Raw genomic sequence first — 26,056 nt, 5'->3', positions numbered from 1 at the left:
ATTCTAGAATTAAAAAAAAACAACAAACAAACTGTAACATTTTCCACATCATTAGACTTTATCGATTCATGTTAATACATTTTAAATAGTAAATCAATTTCAGAATGGCGGGGAGAAATATGCTTTTCTCCTTGTTTTTATTTCTCAGTCTGGTCGGAGATGTTCTATCTGAACTAAGTTACAAATGTAAGTACCATGCGTAACACCCTAGTAACACCCTAGTAACACCCTAGTAACACCCTAGTAACACCCTAGTAACACCCTAGTACCAAGTTTAGGCGAATAATATTGATTCCTGAAGCTCTATAATGATTGAACTAGTTGTTTGGTAAAATGTTCTATTCAAACCCAAACGTACAACAGACAACAGTATACAGGATGATCTATAATTCCTGTCATGGCTTACTTTTTGCACTATTCCTAAACCTAAAATAAGTGATTACTCTTGTTAGATAGCCTCTTGAAGCAGAACAAATTAAAGGTATATGACCCGAGTCTTACAAGGTTGTTTTGTAGATAAGTAAATGTTTTGTTATTTCAGTCCGGTGTGATTACAGAAACGAAATTGATGGAGCGTACTACAAAGACATGGACGACTCACTAACAGTTCATAAGTTTAGAACTATGGGCAAAGCTTTGGATGCCTGTGACATAAGTTAGTGTTATTGGAAACTATCTTATCGAGCAATCAAATCACGTTTTTAGGACCAGCTGTTTTAAATCTGAATATTACTAATTACCAACTAAAACGCGCGGCGCCGCGCTCAATGCGGCTCTTCGGATCCTAGCCATGCAGCTGTAGAAAGACGTTTTACCTTATCGCCTACAGCAATCTTGAATGCTATACATTACCTGTAATACAGCTATAAATGCCTGTAATACCTGTAAAGTATAAATGCCTGTAATGTGTAAATGCCTGTAAATACCTTACAATTAACTCCCACAGCGCCAAGTTGTCTGGGAGTTACACTAGACAGCGCACTATAAATACCTTACAATTAACTCCCACAGCGCCAAGTTGTCTGGGAGTTACACTAGACAGCGCACTATAAATACCTTACAATTAACTCCCACAGCGCCAAGTTGTCTGGGAGTTACACTAGACAGCGCACTATAAATACCTTACAATTAACTCCCACAGCGCCAAGTTGTCTGGGAGTTACACTAGACAGCGCACTATAAATACCTTACAATTAACTCCCACAGCGCCAAGTTGTCTGGGAGTTACACTAGACAGCGCACTATAAATACCTTACAATTAACTCCCACAGCGCCAAGTTGTCTGGGAGTTACACTAGACAGCGCACTATAAATACCTTACAATTAACTCCCACAGCGCCAAGTTGTCTGGGAGTTACACTAGACAGCGCACTATAAATACCTTACAATTAACTCCCACAGCGCCAAGTTGTCTGGGAGTTACACTAGACAGCGCACATGGCAGCACACTAGATGCTGCCAACCTCCCATTCACCGCGAGAAAGGGAGATCTGCTACTGGGAGACACTACCAAGTACACCACCTACGTTAAACTGAATTGCAGTGAGTGTTCCTATTACAGTATTACTCTTGTCAAGTCGTAACACCCTAGTAACACCCTCGTAACACTTTCGTAACACCCTAGTAACACCCTAGTAACACCCTAGTAACACCCTAGTAACACCCTAGTAACACCCTAGTAACACCCTAGTACAACCCTAGTAACACCCTAGTAACACCCTAGTAACACCCTAGTAACACCCTAGTAACACCCTAGTAACACCCTAGTAACACCCTAGTAACACTCTAGTGACACCCTAGTAATACCTAATTAACACCCTAGTAACACCTTAGTAACACCCTAGTAACACCCTAGTAAAACTCTAGTGACACCGTAGTAATACCTAATTAACACCCTAGTAACACCCTAGTAACACCCTAGTAACACCCTCGTAACACTCATCCCAACACAGAGAATGTGGAAATGTATGGTAACTCGAGGAAGATTGTGGGTATCTGGGAGGGTTCAGATAAGGAGTTCACTCTTCCCACTCTCATTCCCAAAGTTGGGGACGCTCTTCTTGTCAAGTTCGATTATCCTGTTAGTTCAATCTATCTTGCCACTATAATTATCCTGTTGCTATTTTTTGAAACTTCATATTTATAACAATTGAATCATACATCTGATACTATGACGTAGACCAGTCACATCAAACAATAGCAATTGTTCTAGCAGTTAAATTTGGAAAACTTTGCTTATCTTACTTAACTTTATAATGCAGGGGAGAGCAGGACAAAGCCATGTCCATCTCGCTTACACAGGCTGATAAGAGTGTTCATTGTAAACTAGAACTGGACTCAAAAGCGAAAACCATCACTTTATCGACGGGATCAGCTACCGTGCAAACCAAAGAGGTTTTTGTTTTTTTATATTTTTAAATTTTAATCTGATATTTCCTGTGTACTGGAATAATTAGTAATCAATAAAAATCCGTATTTGCAGAATACTCCGGGTGGAGTGATAAACGAATGCAAAATGCTTCTATTCATAATTGCAGAATTAACAATTACCTTGAATTAATTAACAAATTCATCTCCCGTTTGGAAAATCTACCACATAACGTATTTCTACAGGTTAAAAACGATTGGATCAGCCTGGTGCAGGGGAAAGAAGTGGAAGTAATGATACAGATCACCCATGTTGGCTTTGTTGCTGTGGTGGACGGTGTCATCTTACCTAAACACGTATCTAAAGATGCTGGTTTGTATAACTATAATAAAGCTTATTATTTAAAAAAGTTCTAAAATATTCTAGATATCGCTAACTCCGTGTGTTAAACATGTTTAAAGCACTAAATTATATTATGTAACTAAATTATATTATGTAATTATAATAAGCACTTAATTATATTATTACATATATTATGTAAATTATGTATTAACGGATGTTTCTACCACATTATTTTTCAGACTTGTCTGCATTGAACAGAGTCGCTACCGAAAACATTGTCGTAAAGACTATCCAGTATGAAGAATTAAGAGGTACCTTATATTTCACAAAACAAGTTCAGTCTACTGAACTCATTCAATAACTGGCTGTATTAATGCTTTTCATACAAAGTCCTCAATAATAATATTCAATAAATGTACTAAATTTGTAGTGTTGTAATTAGTTTTAAAATATGTTACTGAGGCAGTTACACGGATTAACGCGAATATAAAATCAATATTCAGATGACGATTGCTGGGATGGGATTAATGATGGATCGTATATGGGTAAGGTTGCTACAACTATAACAGGAAAAACTTGTAAAAAGTGGACTGATGCAAACTCTCCCAGACGTTAGTAAAACATGAGATGTACTTTTTAATAAACTACTCTCTAAACACCCTAGTAACACCTTATTAACACCTTAGTAACACCTTATTAACACCTTAGTAACACCTTAGTAACACCTTAGTAACACCTTAGTAACACCTTAGTAACATCCTAGTAACACCTTAGTAACACCTTATGAACACCTTAGTAACACCTTATTAACACCTTAGTAACACCTTAGTAACACCTTAGTAACACTGATGCCAACTCTCCCAGACGTAAGTAAAATATTAAATTTACTTTTTAATAAACTACTCTCTAAATATGGTTCAATATAATTTCAATCTGAATTTTATTTCTAAATGTACAAAACAGAAATTTCACACATAATCGAATTTGTTTTCTCATAGCTTCAGCTGCTTCACTTCAGTTGCTGTTGGCTGTTGGAGCTACTGGGACAGGAAATTTAAAGGTCGCGGATATAAGGGAGCACAATCCAGAACACATGACGGCAGTACTTGTCAGAAATGGTCGGCACAGACCCCAAATACTCACAGTTATACCCCTGAAGAGTAAGTACAGACCCCCAATATCCACAGTTATACTCCTGAAACGTAAGTACAGACCCCCAATACCCACAGTTATACCCCTTAAACGTAAGTACAGACCCCCAATATCCACAGTTATACCCCTTAAACGTAAGTACAGACCCCCAATACCCACAGTTATACCCCTGGAAAGTTCCTTAATGATTTCGCGGATGAAATTATAATTGACGTTTTATTCCATAAATAACCGGCTCTGCAAACTATATTTGTATGTTAAATAATCCCACAAATATTAGGTTCGGAAGTAAAGGTATAGGTGACCACAACTACTGCCGGAACCCGAAAGCGAAGTATGACCGTCCCTGGTGCTACACAACAAATGGTCCCAGATGGGACTTTTGTGATGTACCAACATGCTGTAAGTACACTTACCCTATACTGCACACCCTTACTTACCATACTATCTAGATTACATCACTAGATTACTGAATTAAATGGTAAGTTTTGGAAGACTGCAGTGAATAGATGTGTAATTTTGTCTGTTCAACCCCATCATTACAGTGGTTCACCAGCCCATGTTGGGATTTAAGGCAAGTAACAGCTACATGGCGCTTAGTAACGGCCGCAAACCAGCTGTGCAGACTATCTTCTACATACAGTGAGTAACAGGGACAAAAGGAGATTTTTCCCATTATTTGCGACAAATTTTATATGTCGTCTGTTATAAAAATGACGAAAAATCGCAGTATCGCGATTTTTGGCCAAAATAATCGCGATTTTCTTTTTTCCCTGCCCCCTAGTGAGTAACCTTTCTTACGCGTACGATATTCAGTATTATGATTATATTATTACTAACATAATATAATATTGCTACTCATAATATTAGTAGCAATATTGCCGTTATTTTTACTAATCAAATATTTTATGTAGTTTGATGTTCTGCAAACACAAATATTTCACGATATCAATATTCAAACTCGCTCGTCAATCTTGTTCGTTTGATAATTAAGTTATAATGATAGCGACCGAATCGTACTCAGATATCGTAAGATTATCGTACATCGCTATTACTGATATATTTCTCAAGAATAATTATATGATCTAATTGATTATAGTTAATAATCAATAATACTTGATAATAACTTATTTTCATGCAATTACATTGATGTATGTACTATTTTGAAAAGATTTTCAATAAAAAAACTCCATCTAAATTAGATGGAGTTATTATTCTTAATTAGTTAATGAGATTCTAATTAACTAATTAGGAATAGCCTGTATTCACAAGGGCTACATTTTTTCAGATTGCACCCTGATTGTACCATATTCAATAGAAATTGTAATTACGTTATTTTTATGTAATTGTTATGTAATTACGTTAACTAGATAGCTCATACTTGTGACCAAAAGTTAAAATCCCCTGATTCCAGGTTTAAGTACGATTCTGCAGCGGAACATAAAATTAAGTTAATGCCTGGACCTTCTTTGAACATGCACATGCACAGCGATAAATTGAAACTTAATGCAGCCAAGGGGGAAAATGTGAGTAAAAATATTGCTTTTTAAAATGCCCTTATTTGGGCATCAGGTGATTTATATCGTAAAACACCTGATGCCCAAATAAGGTTACAACACATTGAGATCAACACTAGGAGACTGTTAGCTGACACGTGTCAAAATAAATATGTTTATTGTTTAACTTTTAACCAATATCCACATCTAAGGTCTTCTTTCTTGGTCACATATTATCACATTTAGAATATCAATGACTGATTTATCCACTTGGGTTATTTCATTTTGATTTTCTCAACTACTGTGCTCGTTTAATTAAATATAGAAATATCAACCATTCTAATTATTCAATTATTCTTTTAAACAATTACTGTATTATCTAGATTACGAATAAATATCTCCCATGATTTCACAGGTACCCTGCGGTACAGGCGTAACCCTAAGTGAGCTTGGTATGAAGACAGGAGAGAGCTACTGGATCATAGCCAATGTGACCCAGACCGGCTGGCAGGTTATCTTGCATCCTTGACACATTCCATTAAAATGTTTCGTGATGGTTGCCATCAACGTTATCATTCTTAACGTCCTCTCACGTAAAACAAGCCTGATTTTAGCAGTCAGCGGAGAAATTATTACTTCAATTTGTACTTTGACATTTCTATTACAGCTTATAACGAACTTTGTACTTTGCAGGTCACCATTAACGGGTTCACCTGTCCAAATAAACGTCTCTTCAGGGACTATCTAACCACCAGTATCGGTACAGAGCCATTTTTAACACTTTCTATTTTTATGCAGTTACTGCTGATTAAACTATTTAAGATAACAATATTGTTTTGGAAATTATATACCATGATGTCAATATAACGTTTTGAAAAAATATACGGGTTTACAGAAAAATAATCCCTTCGAAGCCTTGAGTGTGTTGTGTACACACGAGGGTGTCAGGTTTTAATTTTTATCTGATATGCTTTCGTTTGTTTATGCTGCCTTTTTACGATACTACAATTTTTGTAATCAAAAAATCTTTAACACAAATTTTCAGATTACTCCACCGTCACAACTATTTCGGATGCGGGTACAGAAACGTCATACATGGGGGCCTTTAATCTCAATTGGGGTACAGTATTACTGCATTGTATTCTTTTTCAGATGAAACAGCCTTATACAATATACATATTAAATTCCTGTTGAATTATCGTTAGATCCATGTTCATTTTTTTGAATTTTTATACAGTTCAATAAATCGGATTTGTTAGTCACTATCACGTGATTGGGCAATACTAAAGCGGATTTGTTAGTCATTGTCACGCGTTAGAAAAGAATTATGTTAACCCCTGATCTATACCAGCCAAGATCTATTTAAGTATTAACTTATTACGATCATACATCCATCAACAGTCAACCCTCAATCCAAATCTGCTGCTCAAGAATTGAAATTACCGACTAATTTTAACTCAGAAGTTCTCAAAAATCCAGCAAATGAACATATTTGCAGACAGCGTTGGTTTCAAAGAAGCAACAATGCCAACCTTGTACTCAGCGGGTGTCGCCTCAAAGGGGATTGACGGGGATCCTCTCACCTGGTTTCATAGTGACTGCACCACTGCTCAAAACTGGTGGCAGGTTCGTCTAGCATTGAAATAAGGCTAACTTATCTAGATAGTCTGTTTAAATGAAAACGTCTGCAGGATTTCAATTACTGTAATTGTTGCCGCGATGTTGTCCGCTGCCATTATCACTATCAGTGCCATTGCTGGTAAGTGTAGGATGGATTAAATGATCTTAGAAATCCCAAATTGACAGAACCTAAACTAGTCTTAAAAATCTCACACTTTCAAATGCCAGGTTGATTTTGATGGATACTATAACACTTACGATGTTGTAGCGATTAATAGGCCCGACGGTATTGGTTATTGCTTAACAAGGTTGGTTTTTAATTAATTAATCAATATGTAAATAAATAAATAATAAATTAGTCCATTAGAGACACTCCTTAACGAAGGGCTTTCAATCAATCAAGATGCCATAGGAGAATCCGATCTTATTCGGCATAACAGAATATAACATAATTCGAAAGTGACGTATTTCTCTCCTCTTCGCTATATTTCTCTTAGCCCTAGCACCAAAAGAAACACCAAAAGAACATGCACTTTATTTAATGTTTATTACTTTCAATTACCTTAATTACCTCTAATTACCTGATTACCCAATTACCTTCTCTAATCTCTCCAGAACAAAAGGCGTGTTCATTACCCTTCTCAAGGACGGGGAAGTGGTGGATAAGTGTGGCACGTTTGGTCAAGATGCTTCATGCCAGAATGGGCAAGCACGTACGTTTACAACTCTTATTTCTTTATTTCTTAAGTAGGAATTTGTATTTCAATCTCACATGTGTCTGCAGATTTCAGTGTAAAAGCATAAAATATCCACATATTTCACATATTTCACATATTTCAGAGTTCTATCCTTGGGTGGATGTAGCGCGAACAGGATTCTATTTGCACCAAAATGCTAACGGACAAGCAATTGAGGTTCAGACGAAAGCAGCTGTTACTAGTACTAATATACTTGCGGTGCATTTTACTGACGCATTAGGCGTGTCAATAGGTGGTTTCTCTTACGATGGTGAAAAATATAAAGTCTGGAAGAAAGAGTAAGATGAATTAGAATAAGAAATATATTAAATATATTATATCTTAAAGAGACTATATAATATAGAGTTGAGAGGGATAAAAGGCGGCAATACCACGTGCAATACCACGTGCAATACCTCGTGCAATACCACGTGCAATACCAAGTGCAATACCAAGTGCAATACCACGTGCAATACCAAGTGCAATACCAAGTGCAATACCACGTGCAATACCACGTGCAATACCACTTGCAATACCACGTGCAATACCACGTGCAATACCACGTGCAATACCACGTGCAATACCACGTGCCTACAACTACTGTCAGTATCACACGTGTATCACATGGAAAAACAGTTTACCTTCCATGATAAGCATCCGGTTATATGATCGTTTTTATGCATGGATACTCGTGGGAGGTGAAATATCCTATTTTGTATTGTTAAATTCATTAAAAATCTGTCATCTGTTCATGTTGTTGAAGTTTGAAAATGTGGAAGAATCGGAATGATGAGATTTTGCAGCTGTACCAAAAGTGGTTCCTAGGATTTTAATAAGCATTATATTGATATTTGTGTTATACCATGGTGTTGCTTAGAACAAAATGATACAGGGCCTTATAGGCCTTGGAAACAATTATTACAAATTAATTGTTGGCAGCCTCGTGCAGAAATGCATGAATATCTTCCCCCCGCTTAAACTTGTGTGAGCTTGGAGATGCATCATGAGCGGGTGTTGCCAGGTAACTGGCTATCCCGCGAATGGAAGCTTATTAGTACTTTAGTAGTTTTATAAGGTGTACTTTTCAAAGCATGCAGTGGATGGAAATCTAGCGTCCACTCTGTCAAGAAAACGGACGAAATTCTTGTTTAATTTATTTTTTCTAAAATAAACTACTTCAGGGATGGTAGTAACTGTGGGGGAAACCCCCTTGTTACCGGGACCAAGGGTGGCAATTGGAGATTCCTGGTAACTAAAACCGACCTTACAGTCTGGTAAATAACTTTTGTCAACAGTTTAACTTTATTTAAAGGAAGTAAAATATTTGAAATAGATGGGCAGATGATTGATAACAATTTTATGTATGATTTTAAGGTTCAATATGTTAAGGGAAACTAAGAAAAATCAGTCGAATTAAACAAATTTTCTGACAGGGAGTTTATGATACTTATTATTTGGACTTATAACTGAACATCATGTTTCTCACTTACTTCCTTGAGAATTGCATCAACGTTTCCGTACATTAATATGTAGATCATGTTGTAGAGAATTGTCTACTGAAAATGTTGATACAAATATTGCCATATTTCAAAAAATTGGACTTACTTCCTTTTCTGAGAAAACAGCAGTACTTATCAGTAAATTTTCTTAGGAAACTAAGAAATCCAGTTGAATTAAACAAATTTTCTAAAAGGGAGTTTATGAAAGTTATCAGTAATTTTTCAGGTTTTCAGACGGTCAGCCGGTGGTTACTTTTACCATTGACAGCTCGTGTGGTCTTAAGGATACAATCCACGGATTAGATTTAGCATCAGATGACACCGTCGCAACTCGCAACGACAAAGCTTCTTCGTCCTATCGTTTCACAAGTAATGTAACCTTTTAACTAATTGGTAAATCACAGCTTAAAGTTTATAAACGTGATTTCACGGGAAGTCTTCCGATCTTACAGGCGGTATTTAAAATTATTCATTTTAAAATAAATTTCAAAACATATAAGCCATAGATTATCTAACAAATTCAGTAATTTTAGACTTATTAAATATTAATATATAACAACAAAAAAATAACAGATTGGGGTAATATCGCTCCAGTAGGAACGGCAACTTTACACCTACAGTGGGGTACAACCCCTGAAACTAAACATGGACCCCAATTCGCCAACGACCAAAACTACTTACATACGTAATTATTGTTTATAAATTATTGCTTAGCGTGCAAAAAAAAGTGTTTTCAACATGAAAGTGATATGCATAATTCATGACTTATTCACGTGTGACTACCAACTATTTTAGGTTTATTGTAACGGCCCAATCACCAACCAAAACCAAAACCAATACCAAAACCAAGACCAAATCGCCCCAATCAGGCTATTTATCCACACTCAAGTAGAGGCGAGCCAGTGGTGGAAGGTGACTTGGAGCTCAACCGCTTTTATCATAAAAGTGGTATTTTACAACAGATATGAATGCTGTGGGGATAGGTATGTTTTTGGACACGTTCATTTGAGTTTGAGGATATTGGTAAACAAAAATGATAGCGTTTTTGACGGTAGTGGCTTAATTTTGGCCGTGACTTGATTTAGTTAAAGTGTAATAATCTAATGATATAAGATCACGATGTATAAGTCTGTTTAGGATCTTTATTTTTTATCAAATATATAAATATATGTTGCTTGGTTTCCTAAATATATATATTTTGGAAACCAAGCAACAACTATGTATTATTTATTACATATTATACATATTACATTGCCGTGGTGCCCGTCAAAAGTATAATTTTTTGATAAGCTGTTAAGCTGTATTAAACGTATTTTGATAAAGCATAGAGATGCTTCTGAAGCTTCTTATTTGTGACTGGTGTTTGTTTCTGACGTTAAATTTTTAAGTCTATAAATGTGGAAACACGTGGGCCGGTGAACCAAGTTTTCTCACGTGACAGACATAAGCTAAGTTAATATCAGACAATGCCAAAAGTTGCATGGTCAATCGCTGTGATAACGTATCAGACAAAATGAAATCCACATCAATATCAAGATTGCACAGATTTTTAACAATGAAACCACTTAATCCTTTAATATTCACAAATGATAGGGCGGTAGGGGTACAAGTGTTTGTTGGAACCGCTAAGGTCGGCCAAGTAGACGCAGTAGACGCATCAAACAGATATGATTTTGCTGTCCAGCCAGCAAAGTCTGCTAAATACGTCGAATTAAAAAGCGGCACGGTAGGATTGAACGTGGCGGAGGTGGAGGTCTACGGAACTTTAGGTGTGTATAGTGAATGTATAACACAATGTGTTAAATGTATAACACAATGTATTGAATGTATAACACAATGTATGGTGCAATGTATTTTACAGTGTATTGAATGTACAACACAATGTATTGTACAATGTATTGAATGTATAACACAATGTATTGTACAATGTATTGAATGTAAAACACAATTTATTTTGCAATGTATTGAGTGTATAACACAATGTATTGTACAATGTATTGAATGTATAACACAATGTATTGTACACTGTATTGAATGTGAAACAAAATTTATTTTGCAATGTATTGACTGTATAACACAATGTATTGTACAATGTATTGTACACTGTATTAAATGTATTGACTTACAATTTAGGCAACTATTGCAAATGTTTGGTACAATAACACATCCCAAACAATACTTAGCACATAAACAAACGCAACCTCAGACGTGGTTGACGCATCAACTCACCACTTTGCTTGTGAGAAGGGTGGCGTGGTGGCTAATGCTCTCAAGGTTAACCATCCTGGAACCAACTGTATTCACCTGGCTGAGGTGTGGGCTCGCGGCACTCCTGTCGGTTAGTAATAGCGACATTACAGTGACATTATATATTCACCTGGCTGAGGTGTGGGCTCGCGGCACTCCTGTCGGTTAGTAATAGCGACATTACAGTGACATTATATATTCACCTGGCTGAGGTGTGGGCTCGCGGCACTCCTGTCGGTTAGTAACAGTGACATTACAGTGACATTATATATTCACCTGGCTGAGGTGTGGGCTCGCGGCACTCCTGTCGGTTAGTAATAGCGACATTACAGTGACATTATATATTCACCTGGCTGAGGTGTGGGCTCGCGGCACTCCTGTCGGTTAGTAACAGTGACATTACAGTGACATTATATATTCACCTGGCTGAAGTGTGGGCTCGCGGCACTCCTGTCGGTTAGTAATAGCGACATTACAGTGACATTATATATTCACCTGGCTGAGGTGTGGGCTCGCGGCTCTCCTGTCGGTTAGTAACAGTGACATTACAGTGACATTATATATTCACCTGGCTGAGGTGTGGGCTCGCGGCTCTCCTGTCGGTTAGTAACAGTGACATTACAGTGACATTATATATTTACCTGGCTGAGGTGTGGGCTCGCGGCTCTCCTGTCGGTTAGTAACAGTGACATTACAGTGACATTACAGTGACATTACAGTGACATTACAGTGACATTACAGTGGCATTACAGTGAAATTACAGTGACATTACAGTGACATTACAGTGACATTACAGTGACATTACAGTGACATTACAGTGACATTACAGTGACATTACAGTGACACTAAGTGCTGGCATGCGCGTATCTTGAGTTCATCTCACAATACTGACCTAACATTACATTACCATTACACGCACTAATACTTTTTGTAATATCCGATTTACATTTTCCAGGATTATTGATTATTTATTCCACATATCATTGATCATTATCAGTATAAGTTGGATACAAGAGTTTATGAACATCGGAGCTAGGAACATTCTGTCTGATTATCACACAATAGCATTCCCTCTCCTTTCTAAACCGCCTGCATTCAACAGAAGAATACGACCAGTGTATATGGTACGACACAGACTTCCCCAGTGACATTACAGTGAAATTACAGTGAAATTACAGTGACATTACAGTGACATTACAGTGAAATTACAGTGACATTACAGTGAAATTACAGTGACAATACAGTGACATTAAACCGCCCATTCAACAGAGGAATACGACACAGACTTCCCCGGCGCTGATAACGACATACCCAACAAGGAACTCACTTAACCTCACCAAACCTAACCAAACCTCTTTAAACCTCACTAAACTTCACTAAACCTCACTAAACCTCACGCCCATTCAACAGAGGAGTACGACCAGTGTATATGGTACGACACAGACTTCCCCGGCGCTGATAACGACATACCCAACAAGGAACTCACTTAACCTCACCAAACCTAACCAAACCTCTTTAAACCTCACTAAACTTCACTAAACCTCACTAAACCTCACGCCCATTCAACAGAGGAGTACGACCAGTGTATATGGTACGACACAGACTTCCCCGGCGCTGATAACGACATACCCAACAAGGAACTCACTTAACCTCACCAAACCTAACCAAACCTCTTTAAACCTCACTAAACTTCACTAAACCTCACTAAACCTCACGCCCATTCAACAGAGGAGTACGACCAGTGTATATGGTACGACACAGACTTCCCCGGCGCTGATAACGACATACCCAACAAGGAACTCACTTAACCTCACCAAACCTAACCAAACCTCTTTAAACCTCACTAAACTTCACTAAACCTCACTAAACCTCACGCCCATTCAACAGAGGAGTACGACCAGTGTATATGGTACGACACAGACTTCCCCGGCGCTGATAACGACATACCCAACAAGGAACTCACTTAACCTCACCAAACCTAACCAAACCTCTTTAAACCTCACTAAACTTCACTAAACCTCACTAAACCTCACGCCCATTCAACAGAGGAGTACGATCAGTGTATATGGTACGACACAGACTTCCCCGGCGCTGATAACGACATACCCAACAAGGCCATCTTCTTCGAGCACAAGTGGATGGGGTACTGCGCGGAGGAGTGTGATAAGATAGAGGGGTGTGAGAGTGTCTCTGTGGGTATGTGATCCCTTAATATTGCAGGTGTAATTGATGGAGTTATTATCTTATCATAAGGATTAGTGACAGTTTTCAAGAAAATATTAGAAACTTAATAAACATTATGGCTAGCAACCTCTTGGTTTTATTATCTGCCATGCAGCCTTATCAGAGCATATCACTATATTACCATCTATAAACAAAGTGGAGGTTTGAAATTGATGATTTTGGAGCACAAAAACTTAAACTATCATCTCCTCCTGTGTTTTTGAAAAAAAACTGTTTCAGCATTTGATACGTGCATTCCTAAAAAGGATGCTGGGCTTGCAAGAAATTTAAAGAAAACCGGTTGTGCCACTGCTTACATTGGATGCTTTGGTTTCTACAAGGAATGTTTATTGTACCAAGGTAGACTAATAAAGTCTTTAATACTAACCTTCAACAGCATATTCCTTACCTTCGAAATGTTTCATTTTATTTAGAAAAGTTAAATCCACTCAACCATAACAATATAATATCATATAGCATATTATACACAACCATAACACCATAACAACCATAACAACCCGGTCAGGTCGCACCAACCTGGCGCTGGAATCTTTCATTTGATTTATAAAAGTGTAACCATAACAACCATAACACCATAACAACCATAACAACCATAACACCATAACAACCCGATCAGGTCGCTCCAACCTGGCGCTGCACAAGACAGCTACTGCTGGAAACATGGCTAACCCTGAGTATGGAACAGATGGTGACCGACACACAGATCTGTTAGTTTTCTTATTGTTTCTGTTACACTACTAGTTACCATAGTTTATACACTACTAGTGACTCAGTGAAGACAGTTTCTAATTTTATTTATTTCCATTAGAATCTGTCTTCACTGAGTCTATTCAGAAACAATCAGAAATTTGAATGAAAGAACTATATCTGATTAAGTGTAGTTCAAATCAAGCAATTGACAACTGCACTATTGTCGTTTTCGGGAAACTGTGTTTTAACAAATCTGCGAAGTTTCTACGGACTTTTGCCAAATAATTTGGACAGAAAACAAAAAGTTACAATTAAAAGTCAACTTATTATTACGCTTATAATGCTTTCTATTCAGGACAAAATGTGCGGCTTCTAAAGCTGCTAACAAGCTTGAAAAAGAATATTTTGGTGTGGATCTGTATAAGAGTTTTTATATCGGAATGGTTCGACTCTACAAGAAGAGAGATGACGCCCTTGAAAGTATGACACGAATTTAACTTCCTTCAGTCAATATTTTTAGTTTCGATCTTTGTGCTTCCGCGAATCTAGAACATGCAGTGCTCACTAATGCTCACTAAACCTCACTAAACCCCATTAAATCTCACTTAACCTCACTAAACCTCACCAAACCTCTCTAACCTCACTAAAACTCACCAAACCTCGCTAAACCTCACCAAACCTCTCTAATCTCACTAAACCTCACTAAACCTCACTAAACCTCACTAAACCTCACTAAACCTCACTAAACCTCACTAAACCTCACTAAACCTCACTAAACCTCACTAAACCTCACTAAACCTCACTAAACCTCACTAAACCTCACTAAACCTCACTTAACCTCACTTAACCTCGCTAAACCTCACTAAACCTCACTAAACCTCACTAAACCTTACTAAACCTCACTAAACCTCACTAAACCTCACTAAACCTCACTAAACCTCACCAAACCTCACTAAACCTCACTTAACCTCACTAAACCTCACTAAACCTCACTAAACCTCACTAAACCTCACTAAACCTCACTAAACCTCACTAAACCTCACTAAACCTCACTAAACCTCACTAAACCTCACTAAACCTCACTTAACCTCACTAAACCTCACTAAACCTCACTAATTCTCACTAAACCTCACTAAACCTCACTAAACCTCACTAAACCTCACTAAACCTTACTAAACCTCACTAAACCTCACTAAACCTCACTAAACCTCACTTAACCTCGCTAAACCTCCTCCCGCAGATGCAGTAGTTCTGGTGGACGGTGAGAACTGTGGTACGGTGGGAAAGTTTGGTACAGCTAATTACTACGACGTGAAGTGCACTAAATCTTTGTGGGGATCACATGTTATGGTCTACCTCACAACTTCCGATACAGTTGGTCAGCTCATCATTTGTGAGATTGAAGTTTATGAAGGTTTGTGTTTTTTTCACATATCTTATCGGACTTTATTTGGTCAGATATTACTTAGACCTAGAATTATGTCATGCTCATTACGACATTGCCAGATCTAAATATTTTAACTTGGATTAAGGTGACGCAAAAAACGTAATTGATTATTCAGTAAAATTCCGTGTTATTATTATAATATAATGATATAATACGGAATTTTACTCTATTTTATTATATAGGACCAATTATTATAATTGAACGCCTAATCAACTGAATATGAAACTGTATATGAAATAACGGAAAAAGAAAGATTTAGCATAAGTCTCAGGTAAGACATTTATGCCGATGATGATGCTACTAAAGGACATATGTTGTCCTTGTGTGACGATAAATATTAATCTAACTGTGTGAAAGGGGATGCGGAACTCGTGCTTCTGATCGTAATGAAAATAATTGTCTAGTTGATTCCAAATTGATTAATTCAATTTTCCTGGTACGGATGGACCTAGGCTGTTTAAAAAATAAAAAAGGATAAGAAACGGACTAGATATGGAGTCCGGATGTTCTCCAAGTCTATATCAAATTGCAAAGTTATAATCACGTTAAGATAAGTTTCATGCATCTTCAAATTGAAACCTTGATTTCAATTACTCATTTCCTGAACATTTTTCAAGTTCTCACCTCCATTTCTAACAGTGGTTTGAGCTCCAGTCATGTTGAACGTCTTCAACATTAGTTATATAATATTAGTTATAGTACGATTATGAAATTTCCACTAATTATGTTAATGCGAAAAGCAAAATGGTTCTAAAGTTATAACTTAATTCCTAAATTATAACCTAATCTGTTTTATAATTTCCTCTGCAGGATGATTACTAACACAGCATTGCTGATATCACTCGTTTTCTCCTGTTTTTCTCCCATTCTCCTGTCTCCAATAGTTGATAGAGCCAACCACACTGATCCAGAATCTAAGCTTGACAAAGAGCCTCAAAAACCTGAGATTCAAGTAATAACCGGATGTGGATTGGTGACTGGAAATGTTTCCAAAACCAGTTCAGGCTCGAATATCTATGAGTTTTTCAATGTACCGTACTCTTCACCACCGACCGGGCATCTCAGATTCGAGCCACCTTTGGTTAACAATAAAAATAACCCTTGGTCGAATGTTGTGGATGCCTCAAAAGAAAGAACCATTCAGTGTGTGCAAATGACATGGACGCCAGGATCTGACGGTATAGGAACTGAAGACTGCCTTTACTTAACGATCAGAAGTCTGGATATAAGAGCCTCTAAACCTGTTATAGTTTGGCTACACGGGGGAGGTCTGGTTGGAGGGTACTGTTGCAGACCTGGGTACAGTTTTGATGCAGAGTTGACAGAGTCGCTTGATGCAGTTACCGTCAATATCAACTACAGGTTAGGATTCTTAGGCTTTCATTCCATTGAAGAACTGTGGAACAACACAAGTGGGACCTACGCAAATAACGGAATCAGAGACATGGTTGCGTCACTGCAATGGATACAAGACAATATAGCGTCGTTTGGAGGTGATCCAACCAGAGTAACATTGCTCGGTCACAGTGGGGGAGCTACAGCAGCATTAGCACTGTCCTCGTCACCACTAGCTGTTAACTTGTTTCATCGGGCAGTCGTGCTAGCTCCTGCCGCCGAGTTTAGGTTCGATCACGTTGAAGGGAGTATACTACAGAAGGAGACAACTGAAGTACTCGATGTCACTGGTTGTCGTTATTCTGATGATAAAAAGAAATGCTTGCAACAAGTTGACGCTAAATGGTTTACTTCTTACATAAATGAAAATGTCAATCCATCAGGAAAGTTAAAAGATCTTGCGAAAAACATGGGGGTTGGATATTTTGACTTCCCTAAACGGTACGGTGATTACGCTGAGTACCTCGGTTTGATAATGGTTGATCCTAACGTAGTTACTCAAGCTCCAAAAGACTTATCCACTGCTAATTACCTAAAAGATATCGATTCAAAAATAAAAGTTATAATTGGAAACTCGATACATGACGCAGTATTATACCCTTCCAACTGGAACTTCAACATCTACTCCAACATGGACAGTGTTACTAATGTGATCAGGGGGTTGTCTGGAACTCTGTTCAACATGACAGGTGATGAAATATCTGGTGTGTTGCAGACTTACAAGGGGCTTTCTCCTCAGCATCTTTGGGACACTATAACATCTGATATGAGGGTTACATGTCCTTTGAATAGCATAGCTGAGAGTATGAGTGAAAGTAGCCATCATGAAATCTATAGAATGTTCACTAAATTTGGGTTAACACCCGACTTCCAAGTTTACCACGGCTGGGAGGTGGAGGCCTTGTTTGGATATAAAGTCCGGAAGAGTATGGGAGTTGCTATCCCGGCAAGCTCCACAGCGTGGAAGTTTAGGAAAGTCTTAGTGGGTGTTTTAAAACATTTTGCAGATGATGGAGTAGTAGATGATGGGTGGAAACAGTTTCCAGCCAACTCGATGGTGATTGATGACTCTGAAGAGATGAAGACTTTTGTGGATGTTCAACCAAGTAATGAACGTTGTATTAAACTCAAAGAGAGCAACCTTGATCAATATGGTTGGCAGAACTAATGAATGTAGCATCTTATCATGTTTCCGATCAATGATCGTTATCTTCTGTATATTTAACCGAACGTTCGAGGTTTTTTACTTTCAGTTTGTCATAATATTTGAATTTTCGTTGTAATGTTTTGTGAGAGCAAGATTCCTAATTAAAGTAAATTCTTCTAGGGCTGTTCTTTAGAATAACAGGGTTTAGACGGACACCTAAGAATCTGTCAATTTTACTGCTACTTACTGTCATGTGAATTGTGAACCCTACCCAGGTTCTTGGTTGTCCGGCTGTTAGCAGTTAGGAGGGTTAGAATATGGATCACATCACAAATTATACGTCACTAGGGTTGCTGTTTAGAATAGCAGGGGGTTTTAATAGGATATTCTTAAAAAACTGAAGTACACTTGGAGAATACATTAACAACCATATTTATTCTACTGTTTGTAATTTGTATAGATGACTTGTCAAGTATGTCAGACATTTTTAATTCTCTTGATTTGTATGGATTTACGTTGTTGTCTGTGATAGTTTGCATTATATCTGAAACACAACAGCATATTTGTGGGAATTCGGCTGTTAACTGGTTAAATAAGTGATGATAGAAGTATCTAGTACCTCTACAATCCTGCAGTCTTGCATGATTACGCGTTGTAATTTACGATGATTTGAATCAAGTTTATTAACCAAAAAATTCACATTGTTGGAAAGCTAAAAGATTCGAAATTTTAGGAGCAATATCCCGATTTAATCAGAACTACAACAAAATTCTTTAAAAGCACTCACATCAGAAAAGGGAAAAACTATAAGAATATGTAGGTTCACAGAGTAATAGTTATACTGAATTTTGAAGTTGGGACTAAAAACCTGGTCATCATGAAGCAATGCAGTAAAACTGGCAGACTATAGTAGTATCATCTCGACACCCGACTGCTCATGGCGAAAAACACAAAAGTGTAATAACTAAAGACTAATTGTGTAATAATTAAAGTCTTATTGAAAACGTCCAATATAAGTTAAGACATGATTTACCAAAAAGTGACCCCAAATGCCCCCTCAGCGCTGGATCACAACTACTGCCGTGACCCTAACAGACGGGGTAAACCCTGGTGCTACAAGGAGCAGGACAACTACCAGGACAACAACTGGGAGTTCTGCACTGTCCCTATTTGCAGTAAGTATAACCTGGTAACCTGGTAACCTGGCAACCTGGTAACCTGGTAACCTGGTAACCATGGTATAAAGGAGATGATCCTTCTCTAGTGGGTGGCTGGGCGATTGTCATAGGGGCGCTCTTTTAAACTATTCTAAAGAATAAAAGTAACATGTGTTGTTAGTGAAGATACTGTTTAATATTGTATCTCTGTATTGTACCATCATGATGACTCTATAATTCTCAGATAACATGTTAAGATTAACATACGAATACAGTCCCTATGGATTGTATCACGACTCTATGAAGGAGGAATATTACTCAAGAAATGCTGTTGAGTATTGTTACGGGCAACAAGACAAATGCTCTGGTTAGTATGATTATTATTAGTTAGTTAGCATTATGCCGAATATTTACTCTGGCTCTGAAAGTGCGTGTTACCAATTGTGTTAGATCTAGATACCAATGACTTAATGGACACGTTCATTGAATTTTGAGGATATTGGTAAATGTTAAACAGAGCTAGAGTAATATGGGTCCCTTGCTGATATTAATATTACTCAGTTCTCAGTTACCATGACAATACTTTGCAGGAGGAGTGGCATATCTGAAAACCCCAGATACTGACTCAGCAGTGCTTACCTACCCTCACTCCAGCGAGCAGCTGTATAGAAAAGAAGGAGCTATCTCAACAGCAGATTTTGGGTATTTGGGCTTCAAAAAGGGAAGGAATACGCGTGAGTGAGGCATTATTGGAATTGTTTGGTATCGCTGAACCAGTCGGCAGTCATTTCGACCTTGAGTGAAGTTTGACCAATTACCCTAATTATTCATTATACTTTGACCTTATGTCAGATCTCGCAAATAAAATGGATATCACGATAACGTTTTGAAGATAACCCTACAATTCTTAATATATCTGACCTTTTATTATTGCAGAGTACGGGTTATCATTCTACCAAACTGCCGCCCCCGGTGCAACTTGCATCAACGCTTGCAAGAAGCAGCGAGCATTCTGCTCGGAAAGTATCCTAGCAAGTATTGAGTTGTACCATGCATTTGACGAGGAGGGCCTTACTTGCAAGTCTGTTGCAAATATCACTCAAAAAACGGATGGAGCTCCTTTCTACAGGTTTAATCTTACTCAAGGTTCTCTAAAAGTCTAAATGTTGATATTTACAACTATTTCCCCTAAATCTCTCTCTTTTTACAACCTTTATATCTCCCCGCAGATATTCAGATGGTGCATGTGTTGGCATTATTGATCACAAATCATCGTACGACTGCAAAACCACCATTGAGTCAGGCGCCAGAATGTGTCATTGCACCAATCAAAAAGGTTTATTTTAAATTTTGGATGTCTAACAACCTCCAAAGAACAAAACAATTTCTATTAAAACTTAACTTTGACTCGTTTTTACTTTACAATAGTCATACACGAAGGCTTCCCGCCAAATTATAGTTAAATCAATGCTGATTCAAGCTTTGTCTACCAACCTATTTCTCCACTCAGTGAAAAAGATATACGATCCTGCTCCTTACGACTTCAAACTAGATGTATACGATCCCCAATCCACCTCTCACTCTTTGAAGAGACCGATAACCTGGGGTGACATGATCTACCTCTTCATTAGAAAGAGTTCCGGTACCGCTCAAACTGCGGCTCTGAAAGTGCGTGTTAGCAATTGTGTTACTAATTGTGTTAGATTTAGATACCAATGACTTAATGGACACGTTCATTGAATTTTGAGGATACTGGTAAATATTAAATAGAGTAATATGGGCCCCTTGCTGAACGTGCATCCATATACTCATATAGTTGTGGACACAACAAGAAAATTGAGAATAATCTTGTGCGAGGGTAGGGACCCAGATGTCGTTTCTACCCCAAATAAACTTAAGGAGGCTTCTCATCAGTAGCCGCACCTCCTTACTCGGTTTCTGAACTGGAATTCTATGGGCTTCCAGACGGCCAGACCGAGTATTACCATCCCATCCTTCTAGAGTTCATCACAAGTAGCACCCACCTTGAAGATCTTTGACACCCAGACACACCCCATTGGCGAACAAACTTTGGATATAATCTTTTTTGGATATAATCTTACATGCTCCCGAAGGAATCCCTGGTTTATGGTCTTTCTCATCGTCACCAGCACTTTCACTAGGTCACCAGCTCTTTCACTGAAGTCATCAGCCCTTTCACTGAAGTCATCAGATGTGACTCTGATCAACGGTATAGTTGTGGACACAACAAGAAAATTGAGAATAATCTTGTGCGAGGGTAGGGACCCAGATGTCGTTTCTACCCCAAATAAACTTTAAGGAGGCTTCTCATCAGTAGCCGCACCTCCTTACTCGGTTTCTGAACTGGAATTCTATGGGCTTCCAGACGGCCAGACCGAGTATTACCATCCCATCCTTCTAGAGTTCATCACAATGAGTAATAAGGAGGTGGACCACAGTTCTTTCAACCTAAACTTACTTTCCTGTGTAAAAATGAATTACCAATATTGAAATCTGGTGGTCAACTTTAGTGATTAGTGAAAGCATAGGAGATGTTTATCTGTATTAAAGTATTAATGACACTGTCGCACTATGAAACTGTCGCACACTGTCGCACTAGTGTTACAGGGATGTCGTGCTTATAACTAAAATACTGCACGTGCTAAAATATGCGACTTTCCAGGTTATGTTAGGTCCAAGAGGTTCTACCCAAGTAAGTAACTCTGGGACGAGAGGAGCAATAAAGATAAAATTACAACCTTCAGCACAATCGGTCAGTTGTACTTTTTAAATCATAATTATAGAAACTTGTAAGATTTTTAGCTGATTGATATTATGAATGGAATGAAGTATATTACAGATGTGACATACATAACAACTATTTACATAACAACTATCTACATAACTACTATTCACATAACAATTATTTATGTAACAACTATTTACATAACAACTATTTATATAACAACTATTTACATAACAACTATTTACATAACAACTATTTACATAACAACTATTTACATGACAACTATTTACATAACAACTATTTACATAACAACTATTTACATGACAACTATTTACATAACAACTATTTACATAACAACTATTTGCATAACAACTATTTACATAACAACTATTTACATAACAACTATCAATATAAAAACTATTTACATAACAACTATTTACATAACAACTATTTACATAACAACTATTTACATAACAACTATTTATATAACAACTATTTACATAACAACTATTTACATAACAACTATTTACATAACAACTATCTACATAACTACTATTCACATAACAATTATTTATGTAACAACTATTTACATAACAACTATTTACATAACAACTATCTATATAAAAACTATTTACATAACAACTATTTACATAACAACTATTTACATAACAACTATTTACATGACAACTATTTACATAACAACTATTTACATGACAACTATTTACATAACAACTATTTACATAACAACTATTTATATAACAGCTATTTACATAACAACTATCTATATAAAAACTATTTACATAACAACTATTTACATAACAACTATTTACATAACAACTATTTACATAACAACTATTTATATAACAACTATTTACATAACAACTATTTACATAACAACTATTTACATGACAACTATTTACATAACAACTATTTACATAACACCTATTTACATAACAACTATTTACATAACAACTTTTTATTACTCGAATCATCACAGTACGACCTTTGTTTTTAATCTCCTGCATTTTGTGACAGAACAGTAGATCCATTACACACTTCCCCTTCTAGATAACATTTGGAAGGACTGAGAAATGCAAAGGAACACTATCCTGTAGCGACGAGGCTGGGTGTGTGGTGATGGTGCGGTTTCATTTTCGCAAACTCGAACTCATGGGCATATCGTTAGTTCCTTTTTACTATCGTATCATGTGCTACACCGTTCACATGTTATTCGAAAGCTTCTGAAACAGCATGTCGTATCAATAATATATTTCCAGAACCCCTCCAACTTGTATCTTATATTTTCATAAGTCGTACTTTTATGAGCGTTGTTACTTTATTATGAGGATACTCATGACTTTATGGTAGCAACTAAAATCTAAATTAGAAATTAACTGATTTGTGTGATATTTGTTATAATTTCTATATCCTTGCAGTCAACCTGATCAAAGTTCAAGTAATCAGTTGACTAGAATCTCAAATTGTACCATAGATCGCTCGGAATGGGTTTGGGTGCGCTTGCAAGATCTTAACGAGGTAAACATTGTAGGGTTCAGATTATCGTTTTCAATTCAAATAGAGAATTAGGTGAATTCACAGCCGATGAAATATAATCTGAAGTAGAGTCAGGCGGATCAACTCCCAAATCTATATACTAGTTATAAATTGTTATAAGCATTAAATGTGGCCTACTTTAGGACCCTGATAGAATTTAACACATTCCACGGGAAAATCTATCAGACTTTATGGAATAGTATAAACGACTTTAGATTCTCCTGAAAGATTCAATTTCATTTATTTATATTCAAGTTCTATAACCCTGTTATTAACTGAAGTTAAGTGTACTAGTTTAGTTAGGTGTGAACTATTAATCCTAATGTTCCAATTTGCAGGTATATGTTCAGGACAACCCAGGATCAACAAGTCTACACTTGGAGAGGATCATTGTAAAATGTAAGTCTGCAGTAAGTCTGCAGTGAGTTTGCAGTAAGTCTGCAGTAAGTCTGCAGTAAGTCTGCAGTAAGTCTGCAGAATGTCTGCTGTGAGTCTGCAGTAAGTCTGCAGTAAGTCTGCAGTAAGTCTGCAGTAAGTCTGCAGTAAGTCTGCAGTAAGTCTGCAGTGAGTCTGCAGTAAGTCTGCAGTAAGTCTGCAGTAAGTCTGCAGTAAGTCTGCAGTAAGTCTGCAGTAAGTCTGCAGTAAGTCTGCAGTAAGTCTGCAGTAAGTCTGCAGTGAGTCTGCAGTAAGTCTGCAGTAAGTCTGCAGTAAGTCTGCAGTATGTCTGCAGTAAGTCTGCAGTAAGTCTGCAGTAAGTCTGCAGTAAGTCTGCAGTAAGTCTGCAATAAGTCTGCAGTAAGTCTGCAGTAAGTCTGCAGTAAGTCTGCAGTAAGTCTGCAGTAAGTCTGCAGTAAGTCTACAGTAAGTCTGCAGTAAGTCTGCTGTATGTCTGCAGTAAGTCTGCAGTGAGTCTGCATTAAGTCTGCAGTAAGTCTGCAGTAAGTCTGCAGTGAGTCTGCAGTGAGTCTGCAGTGAGTCTGCAGTGAGTCTGCAGTGAGTCTGCAGTGAGTCTGAAGTGAGTCTGCCGTACTACTATTAAGGTTTCATATTTATGATCAGCAACTCTGATTGGGAGCCGGATCAGCATAACAATCAAACCCGGAAACAATTGAAAATATAATAGATAAAATTGTAACTTAAATCATAATCATCCTCTTATCCTCTAGGATAAAAGTTAATTTTATAAAATTTCGAAACAAAAAGTGTTCAGAATTTAACCAATTTATTAATTTAAATTTCCATTGCAGCTGGTTACGAATCATCGGAAATCTATTACAATCCATTCCACGACAAGCGATTTGCTGTGGACTTAAGGTAATATTATTATTTTTATGCTGTCAGCATTAAGTTTTGATCATACCAAATGAAAATTTCCAATATGTTCCACAATACATACTAACATACTGACTACCTTATCAGACTTCACTTGGACAGACATTCCAAGTGGACGCTGGAGGCCTCATCGTTCATATTCATGTCCGTTCAAACAAAGTCTGTCCGTTCACAGTTCAATTAAAATTCTGTTTAATTCTTATCCCTAAAGTATTCCACTTTAAACTTGTTATCCAGGATATGACTACTTTTCAAGTTCGGTCAATTTGAATTTCTAAAATCGGACTTAACGATATCTACTGACTATTAAAAATTACTCCGTCCATACTAAGAAAAAGACAGGTATGAAATAGAATAATATATCGCCATCCCAGTGGTAAAATTTGGAACAGCTATGGAGGGAATTTATTTGCCAACTCCTCGGGGTACGATGCACCGTATGGAGCACAACGAATCGCAAAAAGTGATAAAAGTATGTACCAACCCAGCCACCATTAGCTCATTAGAATATTGATAAGCTATCCTCATAAACATAAACATTACTTTAAGTAAGGTCAGTGTTACTTTAAGTAAGGTTAATACCTTATTAAAAGTAACCTATAAACCTTACTTTGGTTAAAAAAGTAAGGTTAATAGTAATACCTTACTTAAAGTAACCTATTAACCATACTTTGGTAAACAAAAGTAAGGTTAATACCTTACTTTTTTGCGCCGCGCCGATCTTTTACCAGCCAACATTAGCTTAGGATATTGATAAGATATCTATTACTCTATTAAGCTATTAGATACTAAATCATCATGATAATTGAGTGTATTGCTCATCCTTAAAGGTTAGTTTATGTAACGCTTGGTTATCTGTTTATAACAGCAATCAACTGCAAAC

At 37.2% G+C, this 26,056-nt stretch overlaps 4 protein-coding genes across 4 annotated transcripts in view; 2 read left to right on the top strand and 2 right to left on the bottom strand.

Moving 5' to 3' along the window:
• Positions 1 to 26,056, bottom strand: part of LOC134824001 (uncharacterized) — a 123,641-nt gene that overhangs the window by 60,577 nt on the left and 37,008 nt on the right. The window lies entirely within an intron of this gene.
• The window catches only part of LOC134824000 (major surface-labeled trophozoite antigen 417-like), a 55,608-nt gene that overhangs the window by 25,655 nt on the left and 3,897 nt on the right, over positions 1 to 26,056 (bottom strand). The window lies entirely within an intron of this gene.
• On the top strand, positions 16,654 to 18,925 carry LOC134824441 (acetylcholinesterase-like). Its single transcript, XM_063836347.1, has one exon. The coding sequence runs from the start codon at positions 16,654 to 16,656 to the stop codon at positions 18,403 to 18,405; it is 1,752 nt and encodes a 583-aa protein (XP_063692417.1). The 3' UTR covers positions 18,406 to 18,925.
• The window catches only part of LOC134824511 (uncharacterized), a 44,716-nt gene continuing 42,326 nt past the window's right edge, over positions 23,667 to 26,056 (top strand). Inside the window, exons 1-4 of the mRNA XM_063836418.1 lie at positions 23,667 to 23,823; positions 24,180 to 24,240; positions 25,089 to 25,155; positions 25,548 to 25,645. Coding sequence (XP_063692488.1) covers position 25,645 — 1 coding nt within the window. The 5' untranslated portion in view covers positions 23,667 to 23,823; positions 24,180 to 24,240; positions 25,089 to 25,155; positions 25,548 to 25,644. The remainder of the gene's footprint in view (positions 23,824 to 24,179; positions 24,241 to 25,088; positions 25,156 to 25,547; positions 25,646 to 26,056) is intronic.

Source organism: Bolinopsis microptera, chromosome 12, assembly GCF_026151205.1.
Source record: "Bolinopsis microptera isolate Bmic1 chromosome 12, MBARI_Bmic_1.0, whole genome shotgun sequence".
Taxonomy (NCBI): Eukaryota; Metazoa; Ctenophora; class Tentaculata; order Lobata; family Bolinopsidae; genus Bolinopsis; species Bolinopsis microptera.
Note: the sequence above shows the minus strand (reverse complement) of the source record. Positions and strands in the feature narration are given on the sequence as shown.

Coding starts and splice junctions, on each gene's coding strand:
- LOC134824441 (XM_063836347.1), top strand. CDS start 16,654: ATGATTACTAACACAGCATTGCTGATATCACTCGTTTTCTCCTGTTTT.